The 13,977-nt window shown below is 46.5% G+C and overlaps 1 protein-coding gene across 1 annotated transcript in view; it reads right to left on the reverse strand.

The window, feature by feature from the left end:
* The window catches only part of SS18L1 (SS18L1 subunit of BAF chromatin remodeling complex), a 49,707-nt gene that overhangs the window by 12,377 nt on the left and 23,353 nt on the right, over window positions 1–13,977 (reverse strand). Inside the window, exons 4-9 of the mRNA XM_060233223.1 lie at window positions 11,966–12,110; window positions 9,388–9,585; window positions 8,117–8,281; window positions 5,204–5,305; window positions 4,083–4,175; window positions 1,965–2,084 (exon numbers count right to left, since the gene is read on the reverse strand). Of these exons, the coding sequence (XP_060089206.1) occupies window positions 1,965–2,084; window positions 4,083–4,175; window positions 5,204–5,305; window positions 8,117–8,281; window positions 9,388–9,585; window positions 11,966–12,110 (823 nt within the window). The remainder of the gene's footprint in view (window positions 1–1,964; window positions 2,085–4,082; window positions 4,176–5,203; window positions 5,306–8,116; window positions 8,282–9,387; window positions 9,586–11,965; window positions 12,111–13,977) is intronic.

Below are 13,977 nucleotides of genomic sequence, written 5' to 3' on the forward strand. Positions count from 1 at the left end.
GCTTACCTGGAGAAAAATGTCCTGTCCCTTTACTAGAGGCTTTCTCTGCACCAACAGTTCAGACAGAAAGTCCCTGACAAGACAGAATTCCTGAGAGGAAACTGAAACTCCTGTGCCAATGCCAATGAAGGCTCTTTGGCTATTGTTCAAGGTATTTTAGTTCAGTCAAGGTGCACTTAGACACATCACTCTGTTCTCTTGCTGTAATCCCTTTCTAACAAAAGAGGTGTTAGTGACATGAGCCTTTAATTAATAAAGTACTATGTTTTATTTGTACCATTCACCTCCTCTTAATTCCTGGTTTTGCAACTAATACTACATCTCTCTCACACACCTCCTTCCCTTCCCACCTCTAAGAAAAGGGCTTCTACTCTCAAATCTTGGTATCTGGAAAAACCACCTGGCTTGAGACAAACAAAAACACTGAAGGAGGAAGCAGTGCCTTTCAGCAAGAAAATATCAGGGAAGGAAAGGGTTAAAGGGGCTTCATGTAGGGCTGCCAACCTCCAGGTGTGGCCTGGAGAACTCTCACTATTACAAAATAGTAAAGCGTCCAGTAGCACATTTAAGATCAGAACTTTTTTTTTTAGCAGGAATGCACACAGAAATGCCGTTCCAGCTGGCTTGGTGCTGGAGGTGTGGCCTAATATGCAAATCAGGTCCTGTTGGGCTTTTTTGTAGATTGGCTACATGGGGGGGAGTGGCCTAATAAGCAAAGGAGTTCGTGCTTTTTTGTTGTTGGGCAAAACAACAGTGATGTTGGGGTGTGTGGCCTAATATGCAAATGAGTTCCTGCTGGGCTTTTTCTAACAAATTTTGTTGTAGCATAATCTTTTGAGAAACACAGCTCTCTTTGTCAGATGCATCTTTGGTTATTGCTCAAGGTATTGCATCTGACGAAGAGAGCTGTGTTTCTCGAAGGCTTGTGCTGCAACAAAATTTGTTAGTCTTAAACGTGCTACTGGACTCTTTACAATTTTGCAGCAACAGGCTAACATGGCTTTGGATCTCTCACTATTACAGCTGATCTCCAAAGAACAGAAATCTGTTCTCCTGGAGACAATGGCTGCTTTAGAGGGTGAACTTTATGGCATCATACCCTGTTGAGGAGTGCCCACCCCCCAACTCCCTAAGCCATGGCCTTCCCAGGCTCCACCTAGATTTGGCCACGGATGCGAGATGGGGGAGAGATTATGTTGCCAGATCCAGGTTGAGGAACTCCTGGAGATTTGAGGATGAAGCCTGGGGAAGAGAAGGTGGGGACCTTAGTGGAGTGCAATGATCTATGCAGAGCTTTTTTGTAGCACGAACTCCTTTGCTTATTAGGCCACTCCCCCCCCATGTAGCCAATCCTCCAAGAGCTTACGGTAGGCCCCCTGTACTACGAGTCCTGGATGCTCTTGGAGGACTGGCTACATCAGGAGGGTGTGGCCTAGTATGCAAAGTTCATGCTACATAAAACTACAAAGTTCATGCTACATAAAAAGCCCTGCGTCTCTGTAGTCTAGAGATGAGGTTTAAGTCCATGGGACAAAGAAGATTGATGATGATGACTGATGGTGATTGATGATGATATTGGATTTATATCCCACCCTCCACTCCGAAACTCAGAGTGGCTCACCTTTATCTCCCTCCTCCACAACAGACACCCTGTGAGCTGGGTGGGACTGAGAGGGCTCTCACAGCAACTGCCCTTTCAAGGACAACCTCTGCCAGAGCTATGGCTAACCCAAGACCATTCCAGCAGCAGCTGTAAGTGGAGGAGTGGGGATTCAAACTCGGTTCTCCCAGATAAGAGTCCACACATATAACCACTACACCAAACTGGCTCTTTTGTTCACTGAAACAGGCAATTCTCCAATCTTTTCTCATTTTTTTTTCTTTTGTGACCAAACTAACTACGGCCCTCCACCCTTTCCCTCAGACACTCCACAGTCAAGCACGCTGGCCACCCATTTCCTCACCGTATGCTTGCTGCTGCCCAGGATAGCTTTGCTGATTTGGGTACTGCTGCTGCGTGTACGTCTGCTGTTGCGCAGCTCCCTGTTGGTATCCCGCTTGCTGCTGGCTGTACTGGGAATTTCCTAAAGAGAGAAAACAGATAGTATTTATTGATTGGCTCAGCAGAATCCAAGAGAGTCGGCTGGTTGTCATCAGAATGCCAAATTTGGATCTGAGGGTCCTGAGTTCAAATCTGCATTCCGTCAGAAAGCTTGCTGGGCGGGCCTTCAGCTAACGCCCCTGTCTTAACCTACCTTACCTGCTGTAAAGACCAAATGAAGAAGAAGAGGAGGAGGAGGAGAGAAGAAGAGATTGGATTTATACCCTGCCCTTCACTAGCCAAAGGAGTCTCAGAGCAGCTTATAAATCTCCTTTCCCTTCCCCTCCCCACAACAGACAGGCTCAGGGGAGTGTGGGATATAAACCTCTGTGTCTTTACCAACAAAACAAAGGAAAAGAGGGTGTAGCACCAATTTCTGGAGGAAAAGAACAGGCAAAGCTATAAAGGATAGAATGAAAACATTATTTTTAACACAATAACACCCTGTCTCTGTCAAAAACATGTAATACAAATCCCTAACACATCCTTCACGTGTGCTGCCTCGTTTCCTCTTTCCTCCTACGGGTATAGGAGCTTAGTCATTATTGTCGTTATATAAGGAAACAAATAGATTGGGTTGGATCCAACAGATCTGTTCTGCTGATAGTGGAACTAGAGGCTCCCCTTAGTGCAGGGTGCCAAACTCATGAGGGCCAGATCTGACATAAATGAGACCTTGTCAGGCCGTGCCATGTGTGTCATAAAATGTAATGCCAGGTAGCAGGGATATAATCTTTATAAAGGACACAGATAAACACAATTATTTAAAAACCAAAATAAAATATGATTAAAAGACTAGCACTCTTGCAATATTTTGTTTATTTAACGGTTTATGATCATTGATACTTCTGAATCGCTCTGAATTATTGCATCGAAAACTGGAGACAATGTCTGTACTGTAGCAATCTTGAGTATGCTGTTCTGGCGTTCAGATGTGTGACTGTAAGTTGGAAACCTACTTTTGATTTATTGACATTCATTACAGAAATCTCAGTCAATGCTTTGAGCCTAAGACCCGGGGGGGGGGACATGAAATGGCTGAGCATTGTGAGCTTTCGTACATAAGTTGCTTCATGTGCTGGTCAGCCAATGGAGAAAACAGAGGCTTTGCTCTGTAGCTCTTGTGCAATAGAGCAAGGCTTGCAAAGCAAGCTGTGATGCAGAAGGAAGCAAGAGAGAGAGAAGGAAGCAGATGACAGTGAGTTGCTTGCAGGCCTAATAGAAGCCCTCCAGGGGCCTAATCCAGCTCTCAGGCCGCATGTTTGACACCCCTGCCTTAGTGCAACAGGGAAACTCAGCTGCAAATTTAGCCTGGAGAGGAGATGACTGAGAGGTGATATGATCACCTCATATAGAGGATGGTATGGAGTTGCTTTCTGTTGCCCCAGAAGGTCAGACCACAACCAATGAGTTGAAATTAAATCAAAAGAGTTCCTGGCTAAACATCAGAAAGAACTTCCTGACAGAGTGGCTTCTCCGTGGAACAGGCTTCCTTGGGAGGTGGTAGGCTCTCTTTTGGAGGCTTTTAAACAAAGGTTTGATAGCTCTCCAGGAGCCCTTCCACTGTCATCTCCCCAAGCACCAAGAACACAGAGCATCACTTGCCCCAGACTCCATCTGTACCTTGTGGCTAAGAGCCACTGATGGACCTCTGCTCTGAACTTGTTCAGGTTCCTCTTTATTTCATCAAAAGCCATTCCCTATAGCTGCTGTGTGGCTGGGAGAAACCTGAGCTGGGCCCAGGGAACCCAGACCCAACTCTTTAAAAATGCAAGCATCTAAGTTTGACCTCAGAAACTGTCTTGGCATGGGGGTAATGCAGGGCCAAGGTATTCATGCCTGGTCCCCACCTCTGCACCTACTGATTTCAACATGCATAGTGCTATGTACAGGAGGGGAGGTGGCATGACACACCTCAAGTTGTGTGGGTACCTCAAGTCTGACACAATCTGCCAGAAATGCTCCCTTGATGCCTCCTTACCTCCCTCGTAGTAGTGCTGTGTAGAATCCTCAAACGACCTGTCATAGCTTTGCTCTGAATAAGACGACTGTTGATACGCGTAATCAGTGTGACCTACGCATATAAAGAAGGGAGGCCCAAAATGGAGTAAGGACAGTTATGTGAGGGTTTAAAACAACAACAGAACAATTAACTTAAAACCAAAAGGGAATGTTGATACTACAAACATATATTGGCTCAATATCCAGTGGGCCATCATGGGTTTCCTCAAAGAAGCCAGGGAACTAGTAAAGTTCTGACATTTGCTTAAGAATAAACCCCTAGGGAAATGAAGAAGAAGAAAGAAGAAGAAAAAGAGATTGAATTTATGCTCCACCCTTCGGTACCCAAAGGAGTCTCAGAGTGGCTTACAATCTCCTTTCCCTTCCCCTCCCCACAACAGACACCCTGTGTTCCCTCTAAGCTGAGTTAGCATGAGCTAGCTCACAGATTTTTAGCCTCCAGCTCAAACATTTTTGTCTTAGCTCAGGAACGATGACCCTAGAGCACACTAATTTATGCAGTAGCTCACAACTTCAGTGCCAGTAACTCACAAAGTAGAATTTTTGCTCACAAGATTCTACAGCTTAGAAGGAACATTGTGAGGTAGGTGGAGCTGAGAAAGCTCTGACAGAAACTGCCCTTGAGAGGAACAGCTCTGTGAGAACTTGTGACTGATTTAAGGTCACATCAGCAGGTGTATGTGAAGGAATAGGGAATCAAACCTGGCCCTCCCAGATAAAGAGTCCGCACACTTAACCACTACACCAAGCGGGCTCTCAGTAAAGACTGCTTTTTTCATTCCATTCTAGATGGGAGAACCTTCTGGCGCTTCAACAACACAGGTCTGCCAGCTCTGGTTTGGGAAATACCTGGAGATTTTGGGGGTGGAGCCTAAGGAGCGTGGGGTTTGGGGAGGGGAGGGAGCTCAGCAGAGATAATACCATGGAATCCACCCTCCAAAACTGCCATTTTATCCAGGGATACTGAGCTCTGTTGTCTGGAGACCAGTTGTAATTCGAGGAGACCTCTGGGCCCCTCATGGTGGTTGTCAGCTCCACCATGGCATGAGAAAAAGAGTGACCCAAACTAAGCAAAATTACCGTCGGGATAATATTGCTGATTCATGGGCTCTGAGGAACTCTGCCCGTGACTGTACTGTTCACTGTAGTATTCTTCCTGCCCCATGTATTGCTGAGAGGAACCTAAGAAGCAGAACAGCAGTATCTTCGTTAAATAAGAAGGTGTTGATTAATCGTACGAGCATTCACTGAATTAACATCTTCGCAAATCTGCATACCAATTAAAAAGAAAACACTCTGGAGAAAACAGCATTCTCCATTTATTCTGAAGGGGGAAATGAAACAAAGACGTCTCACAGAAAAAGATACGCAAGGCCTGGCCTTCCCAAGCATAAAAATGAGATGGCAGAATTCTGAGGTGGTAGTGGGGGATGTATCTCTTCAGATGGTTTACGGCCAATCTTCTCCACACATCCTCACAAACCCAATTACTGTACACAACATGGGTCCTGTGAGAAATCTTGTGTGAAGTAGACTATTTGGACATGTATGCCCCAATCTCCCTCTGAAAGAGTCTATAAGCTCTCAGCTCAAGAAAACTCACTTCTCACCCTTTATTCATTTTTATCATTTAACTGACTCACAGCTGTTCTCACCATTCTGACCATCTGGAGCATGTTCAGTGTTCAATCGGTGAGTTTTGAGGGCCTCCCCTTTCTTTTGGTTAATGTTCAAAGGCTTTTTTTTGGGGGGGAAGGGGATACCTGGGGATACCACAGAGAAACAATCCTGTCTTGTTTGTGTGTGGCGCCACTGCATTATCCTCACAGAAGGAAGAGGACTGGCCTCTCTCTCATTCAGTCTAAGCTGCATCACAGGGTTAATGATGGTGATATTGGATTTATATCCTCCCCTATACTCTGAAACCCAGAGTCTCAGAGCGGTCACAACCTCCTATACCTTCCCCCCCCCACAACAAATATCCTGTGAGGTAGGTGGGGCTGAGAGAGCTAGTTTGGTGTGGTGGTTAAGTGTGCAGACTCTTATCTGGGAGAACCAAGTTTGATTTCCCCACTCCTTCACTTGCACCTGCTGGAATGACCTTGGGTCAGCAATAGCTCCAGCAGAGGTTGTCCTTGAAAGGTAGCTGCTGTGAGAGTCTTCTCAGCCCGACCCACCTCACAGGGTGTCTGTTATGGGGGGAGAAGATATAAGAGATTGTGAGCTGCTCTAAAACTCTGAGATTTGGAAAGGAGGGCGGGATATAAATCCAATATAATCTTATTCTTCTTCTTACAGCAGCTGCCCTTTCAAGAACAACTCCTATGAGAGCTATGGCTGACCCAAGGCCACTCCAGCAGCTGCAAGTGGAGGAGTGGGAATCAAACCCAGTTCTCTCACATAAGAGTCCACACACGTCACCACTACACCAAACTGAAGAGCCCTGCCAGATCAGACCAGTGGTCCATCTAGACCAGCATCCTGTCTCACATAGTGTCCAACCAGTTCTTCTGGAGGGCCAACAACAAGGCATGGAGTCTGAGGTCTACATAAGGAGGTTGTTGTGAGGACAAAAATGAAAAGAAGGGAGGACCATGTATGCTGATCCAAGCTCCTTAGAGAAATGGTTGGATTAGATAGACAGTCTGAAGAGGTAGCAAGCACAATACAGACCAACAACTTGTATCAATGATAGGCAATGCTATACTATATGATAATAATTAAACACCATCAAGTTGCGACTGACTCATGGTAACCCATGGTGACCAAGGCAAGTGATGAGCAGGGGGTTTGCCATTGATTGCCTCTGCATAGCAAACACCAGTCTTCCTTGGTGGTCATCCATCCATGGCTGACCTAGCAGTTTTCAAGACATGATGAGATCAGGCTAGTCAGAGATATTCAGGCTGCTATGAATTACGATACATAGTATTTAAAAACACTACTTACAAAAAGATGGTTTTGCAAGCCACCACAAATGTTCTGAGAAGGGAGATTTTTGTTGTTGCCTAATAACATAAGAAGAAGCCTGCTAGCTCAGACCACTCATCCATCTAGTCCAGCATCCTGTCCCACACAGTGGTCACCCAGATCCTCTGGAGGACTGACAACAGGCCTTCATAAGAACATCAGAAGAGCCCTGCCAGATCAGACCAGTGGTCCATCTTGACCAGCATCCTGTCTCACATAGTGGCCAACCAGTTCTTCTGGAGGGCCAACAACAGGGCATAGAGACCAAGGCCTTCATAAGAACGTCAGAAGAGCCCTGCCGGATCAGACCAGTGGCCATCTAGTCCAGCATCCTGTCTCACACAGTGGCCAATCAGTTCTTCTGGCGGGCCAACAACAGGGTATAGAGGCCAAGGCCTTCATAAGAACATCAGAAGAGCCCTGCTGGATCAGACCAGTGGTCCATCTAGTCCAACATCCTGTCTCATACAGTGGCCAATCAGTTCTGGAGGGCCAGCAATGGGGCATAGAGGCTGAGGCCTTCATAAGAACATCAGAAGAGCCCTGCTGGATCAGACCAGTGGTCCATCTAGTCCAGCATCCTGTCTCACACAGTGGCCAACTAGTTACTCTAGAGGGCCAACAACAGGGCACAGAGGCTGAGGCCTTCCCTTGATGTTGCCTCCGGGTTCTAGTAGCCATTGACAGACTTATTCTCCACAAATCTATCTAATCGCCTTTGAAAGCTGTTTATTCCTGAATCCATCGCTACATCCTCTGGCAGCGAATTCCACATTTTTATCACTCTCTGTGTAAAGTAGCCTAGTGAGCTATTTTACTCCCTCCCTTTTGGAACGTGTAGCAAAAGGAGTCAGGATCTCATACAGCAAAATCTAGTTGCAAAGTGCATTGAAAGTGGATTATTTAGTGTGTGTGAAAGATACTGACTAACGTTGCCTTTCTGGGCCCAGGGAAATCTTGCTGTTTTTGCAAGGACATGCCCATCTGCAAAAGCAAGTCCAGGCCTGCAGTTTAAAACTTTACCTTGCTGCGAGGGTCGGTAGGGGCCCATCGGTCGCTGGCCCATCATGCTGTTGCCTTGGTTACTCTGACTCATCATGGCGATGGAAGACTGGCCTTGGTAGTGTTGGCTCCCTCCTTGTGCTGAGTTGTAATGCGACGTGGCTGCTTGCTGGTGCATCATGGAAACTGCAGATCACACATAACACTGGGGTATATTCTCAAATACATGAATCTGAACACAAGAAGGTGCCCCTATACTGAATCAGACCATAGGTATATCAAGGTCAGTCTTGTCTCAGACTGGCAGCAGCTCTCCGGAGCCTCAGGCAGAGGTCTGTTGCCAGAACCATCACCTGTTGCCAGAACCTCAGTGGAGATGCCAGGGATTGAATCCAGGTTCTTCTACATGCCAAGCAGATGCCCAAACAATGGGCAATGCCCCCTCCCTATATAACCCCCTCACACACTGCTACCACCCAACCCCAGTTAGCCCGAAACTTCCAATCAGGTACTTCCTTTTATCTGTTCTAAGTCCATTGCTTATTAATTTCATTGAGTACCCAGTAGTTCTTGTATGGTGAGAAAAAAGAGAAAAGGACTTCTTTCTCTGTCTTCTCCATCTCATGCATAATTTTGCATCCCTTGCATACTTTCTGGGCCAAGAAATCAATTCTTGCCCAAACCAAAGCAAAGAACTTCCAGAATTATAGAGGATTCTTCATTGACCTGAACCTGACATCCTACCCCTGCCCCAGTCCCACAAATTGCTCCGGTGTCCCCAGCATGTTCCCCCACCCCCATCCCTGTAATGACATATCGCTAGAACAGGAGTGGCCAAACTTGCTTAGTGTGTCACATAGCATAAACATCCAACGTTTAAGAGCCGCAAGACATGAATGTCAGATGTTTGAGAGAAGGAAGGAAGGAAGGAAGGAAGGAAGGAAGGAAGGAAGGAAGGAAGGAAGGAAGGAAGGAAGGAAGGAAGGAAGGAAGGAAGGAAGGAAGGAAGGAAGGAAGGAAGGAAGGAAGGAAGGAAGGAAGGAAGGAAGGAAGGAAGGAAGGAAGGAAGGAAGATGAGTGAGACAAGTGGAAAGAAAGCAACTTTAACTTCAAATGCATTCTCCAAGCTGCCAGCTGGTTAGGCTTGGAGAAGTGATTTCAAGAGAGAAATGCCTGCTCCAAGCTGGCTAACAAGGTGGTGGGGGCTTCAAGAACTGTAATATGTGTGAAAGAGCCACATGTGGCTCCTGAGCCACAGTTTGACAACCCTCATGCTAGAACAACCATCCTACCGGGATTCGACTGCATGTTGATATTTGTTCGTGCGACGTAGTTGCCTATGGATCCCTGGCTTTGCATTGGTACATTCTGAGATGCAGGCACGGCGTGGCTGTAGCCGGGTCCGCTTCCGTGGCTACTGACGGTCATGCTCAAGGAAGTCGTGGGCATGGTGCTCTGTCCTGACACTTGCATAGACACATGATTGGGACCTAGCAGGAAGTAAAGAGGGAAACAAAAGAAATTACGTACACAGGCCTATGAAGCTGCCTAACAATGTATCACGCCCTTGGTCCATCAATGTCAGTATTGTCTACTTAGACCGGTAGCAGTTCTCCAGGGGCTCAGGAAAGAGGTTCTTCACATCATCTACTGGCTGCTATTTTTTAAAATGGAGATGTCAGGGATTGAATCTGGGACTTTCTGCAGGCTCTACCACTGAGTCACAGCCCCTCCCCACTATAGACCATTACTCAGATGTTATAAGGTTTTCTTTTTTGTAGCAGGAACTCCTTTGCATATTAGGCCACACACCCCTGATGTAGCCAATCCTCCAAGAGCTTACAGGGCTCTTAGTACAGAGCCTATTGTAAGCTCCAGGAGGATTGGCTGCTTCAGGGGTGTGTGGCCTAATATGCTAAGGAGTTCCTGCTACAAATAAAGTCCTGGATTTTATACTTCTTCACTCTCAAATTGCTTGCATCTAGGGAGCATTGGTCATGCACGTTCTATGGATTTAAAGCTGCTTACTTCTGAGCAAAATCCAAAACCAGAAGACAGACACGTATGTGTTAAAAACACACACACACACAAAGATGTTTTAGGCCCTGATCCTGAGGTCACTTTCCCTGAAGAGTAAAGAAACATGAATTTTGTCCAGTGCCTCCTAAGTCAGTGGGAGCAGACATCAAAGCTCAATTTCTGGCCAAAATGCACAACCCTTTTTTGTATTTTTTGTATTGTTTTAGATATGCGAGTGTCAGTGTTCCCTCGAAACTGAGCTAGCTCACAATTTTTTAGCCTCTGACTCACACATTTTTGCCTTCGCTCAGGAAGGATGGCCCCAGAGCAAACTAATCTATGTAGCAGCCCAAGAGATTGCTCACAACTTTAATGCCAGTAGCTCACAAAGTAGAATTTTTACTCACAAGACTCCACAGCTTAGAGGGAACATCGGTGAGTGTGTGTGTGTGTTCACCTGGAAGTCATGGCAACCTCTAATGACTGACCCCTACTGGGGGCCTGGAGGGCATTCAGGGAAATGGCTGAATAAAAACTGCCCCTGCCTCCCAACTGCTGGTATTCCAAGGAGGTCTCCCATCCAAATATTTGCCAGAGTCGACCCTGCTTAGCTTCTGAGATCTAAGAAGATTGGGCTAGCCTGAACCAGCTCAGAACATCCGCACATCCCTTTTAAATACCTACCCTGATGAAAAGTTCTAGAGAATCTGAAAGCTCCCACTTTGTTTTCTCGCCATCTTGATTGGTCCTAATGAAAGGTATTATATTGGAACCCGTTTTCCTCTTGAGTGAACACGCATAGGATTGGGCCATGCGATTCATTGAGGGAAAGACAAACACAGGCTCAGCTTTTCCTCTGGAATCACTGGTGTTTCAAAGGGCTCAATCATGTCCTTTGAGTGACTGTAAGGCTCGGAGTTCCCAGGGCCAGCTATCAAGGCGTGCCTGCTTGAGAAAGGCTCCAGAGGGATGCAGTCTTCAGAAAAAGCTCTCAGGATTGGGTTGCTGCTGCAAAACTTTTAAACCAGTGAGGTTGCTCCATAGCTTCTCCCTCTCTTCAGCAACAACCACGCTCTCAGGATCTCCTGCCCAACTTCAAAATGCTCAAAGGAAAATCAGAGCTGATAGAGCGATGATATGACTCTGGCATCCCCAATGCTTTTATGCAGCCTGAATCCCATCCAAGCCCTCCCTGGTCTAGAAGAGCACTGGTGTATGCTAGGGTTGTGAGTCTCCAGCAGCAACCTGGAGAGCGACAGGAATGACAACAGATCTCCAGGGTATGGAGATGAATTCCCATGGAGAAAATAGCTGCTTTGGAGGGTGGACTCTATGATGCTATACTCTATAGGGTTCCTTCTCCAACCTAGGCTCCACCCACAAATCTCCAGGAGTTGGCAACCCAATAATCTACTTCTCCTAGTAGAGTTGTCAGGTCTGGGTTGGGAAATACTTGTAGATTTTGGGTTGGAGCCTAGAGATGGGAGGGTTTGCATGAGGAGAGACCTCAACAGAGTATAACGCCATACAGCCCAGCCTCCGAAGCAGCCGTTTTCTCCAAGGGAACTGTTTTCGCTCGACTGGAGATCAAATGTAATAGCAGGAGATCTCCAGGTGCCACCTGGAGATCTCCAGGTGCCACCTGGACATTGGCAACCCTACGTCCAAGAGACACCACCCCGTTGCTGGATACAAGTAACAAACGCACCAATGGGAACCAATCTCTGCATGTGGAACCCCCTGCCGGGGTTCTCCACAGGCCCAAGCAGCCCTATAAAGAGCCACAAAACGGCTGCTTCCGAAGCAGTATTTCATGATGCTGCTGTTGCCAAGCAACCGTGAAAAGCTCACCATTGCTAATTTGACTCTGCATGAGGGAGGAGGGAGGGAGGCCTGTGCCGATGGCATCGCTAAGGTTGCTCTGTGCGTGAAGAGACTGGTTGGATGCGCTCTGATTCATTCCTCCAGGGCCCAGGTTCATGTTTTGCGTCGGCGGCTGCAGATGGGAAACAAGGAGGGAGGTATTTTCAGCAAGAGGGATTTGAGCGGGGACAGGCCGGGGTTTTGCGTGTTGGGGGAAAGGGGGGGAATTTTCAATCTGGCAGAATTTGGGCTGCTGTTATTGTTATTTATTCAGGTGTGAATCAGAGCGAGTCCGCTCACAAATTCCGGAAGGCAGTAATGGGCAAATCAACAGCTCTGGTAATAGAGCACATATGACCACCTCTTTTACCAAAGAAGGAGCGCAGGTAGAATCCAAGGTTGGGAGAAAACGTGCAAATTGGAGCTTGGGATTTGAAAGGTCACATCGGACTGTAAAGACCTGTCTATCTAAGGGGCCGCCTTTCCCATATACACCCCAGAGTGCTGCGTTCGGGAGCCCAAAATCTGTTATCCATCTCCGGACCAAGGAAGGCCAGGCTAAGCTCTACACGGGTCAGGGCCTTCTCAGTGGCAGCACCAACAAAATGGAATGCTGTCCCAGAGGCCACAAGAGCCCTGCGGGACCTCTCCCAATTCCACAGGGCCTGTAAAACTGAACTCTTTCAACAGGCCTACAACAACTAATGTGGGATGAGGCTGCCACTGCTATGCCGCTGAGTAATACTATCTGTAAGACCGCTAAGAGATTAACAGAGGAACTGAGAACGCAGATATTGATATAAACCGCTGTGTTACAAAATCTCTTTTATAGCACCAAATGTTTAATTTTTTTAAACTGCTTATGTATGTTTTTATTCTTTATAACCATAACTTAAATTATTTTATCATGACTGTTAGCCGCCCAGAGTCCGTTTGCGGAGTGGGCGGCATATAAATCCAAAGTAAAGAAAATAAATCAATAAATAAAAGGTTGAATGAGCGGTGGATAAAGGTGGCTGTGCTGTTTTAGAATCTATTTGAATTTGAAGGAATGTTGTTGGGGGACGTAGAAATGCACAAACGAAGCCCCGAGTTGGTTGTTTTTTAATCACAGGTGGGACTTTGCTAGAATTTAACCAGGCAGTTCACAAAACAGGCAGAAACATTCCATGTTCGGTTATCTCTTTGTTTACTTTATACCCCGCTTTTCTTCTTAATGGAGACCTAAAGCGGTTATGTCATTCTCCTCTCCTCCATTTTATCCTCACAACAACCCTGTGAGGTAGATTAGGCTGAGAAAGAGTGACCAGCCGAAGGTCACAGAGCAAGTTTCTGGCAGAGCAGGGGTTTGAAATTGGGTTTCCCAGATCCTAGTCCAACACTTCAACCGGTATACTACACCGGCTTTCTGTTCAACCTCTCAACCTGAACCCAACTCAAAAAATGAAATGTGTAGTTGGCCCATAGATTTTTTTCTCCCTCTTATCCTTTGCTTTACATTTTAAACTTCACTGACAAATAAATAGCTATATCAGTCAAGTAACAATGTCATAAGACTTGGCAGATCATGTGTAACAGCACAGACAATATCTGTTTTCAATAACTCCAGGGAAGGGAGGCCTACTTACCCTCCTTTGCCACCACTGCGGAGCAGTGCCACAGTCTATCACAGAGGCAGAAAAAAACTGCACCGTTGCAAGATCATCAAGGAGTTGGCTGCATCCCAGCAGTGCCTCCTTACCCCGAATTCTTTGTGAAAAGGAACAAGCCCTAACTCCAGGTAAAGATGTGTCTAGTAGTTTCCCTAACGAGCAGTGTTTGGGGCTCAGGCATGCCCCCCCACCCTGAAATCACATCCCCTTCACTCGTCCAGGTACATTCAGACGATTGCTGAGGGAAAGTACTTTGCATGTCTCTAGTATAGTCCTTAATAATGACATTTTTTTCTGGGTCTGTGTGGTGCAGTGATTAGACTAGGCCTGGAAAGGTTCAAATCCCCA

Source organism: Heteronotia binoei, chromosome 2 (assembly GCF_032191835.1).
Source record: "Heteronotia binoei isolate CCM8104 ecotype False Entrance Well chromosome 2, APGP_CSIRO_Hbin_v1, whole genome shotgun sequence".
Classification (NCBI taxonomy): Eukaryota; Metazoa; Chordata; class Lepidosauria; order Squamata; family Gekkonidae; genus Heteronotia; species Heteronotia binoei.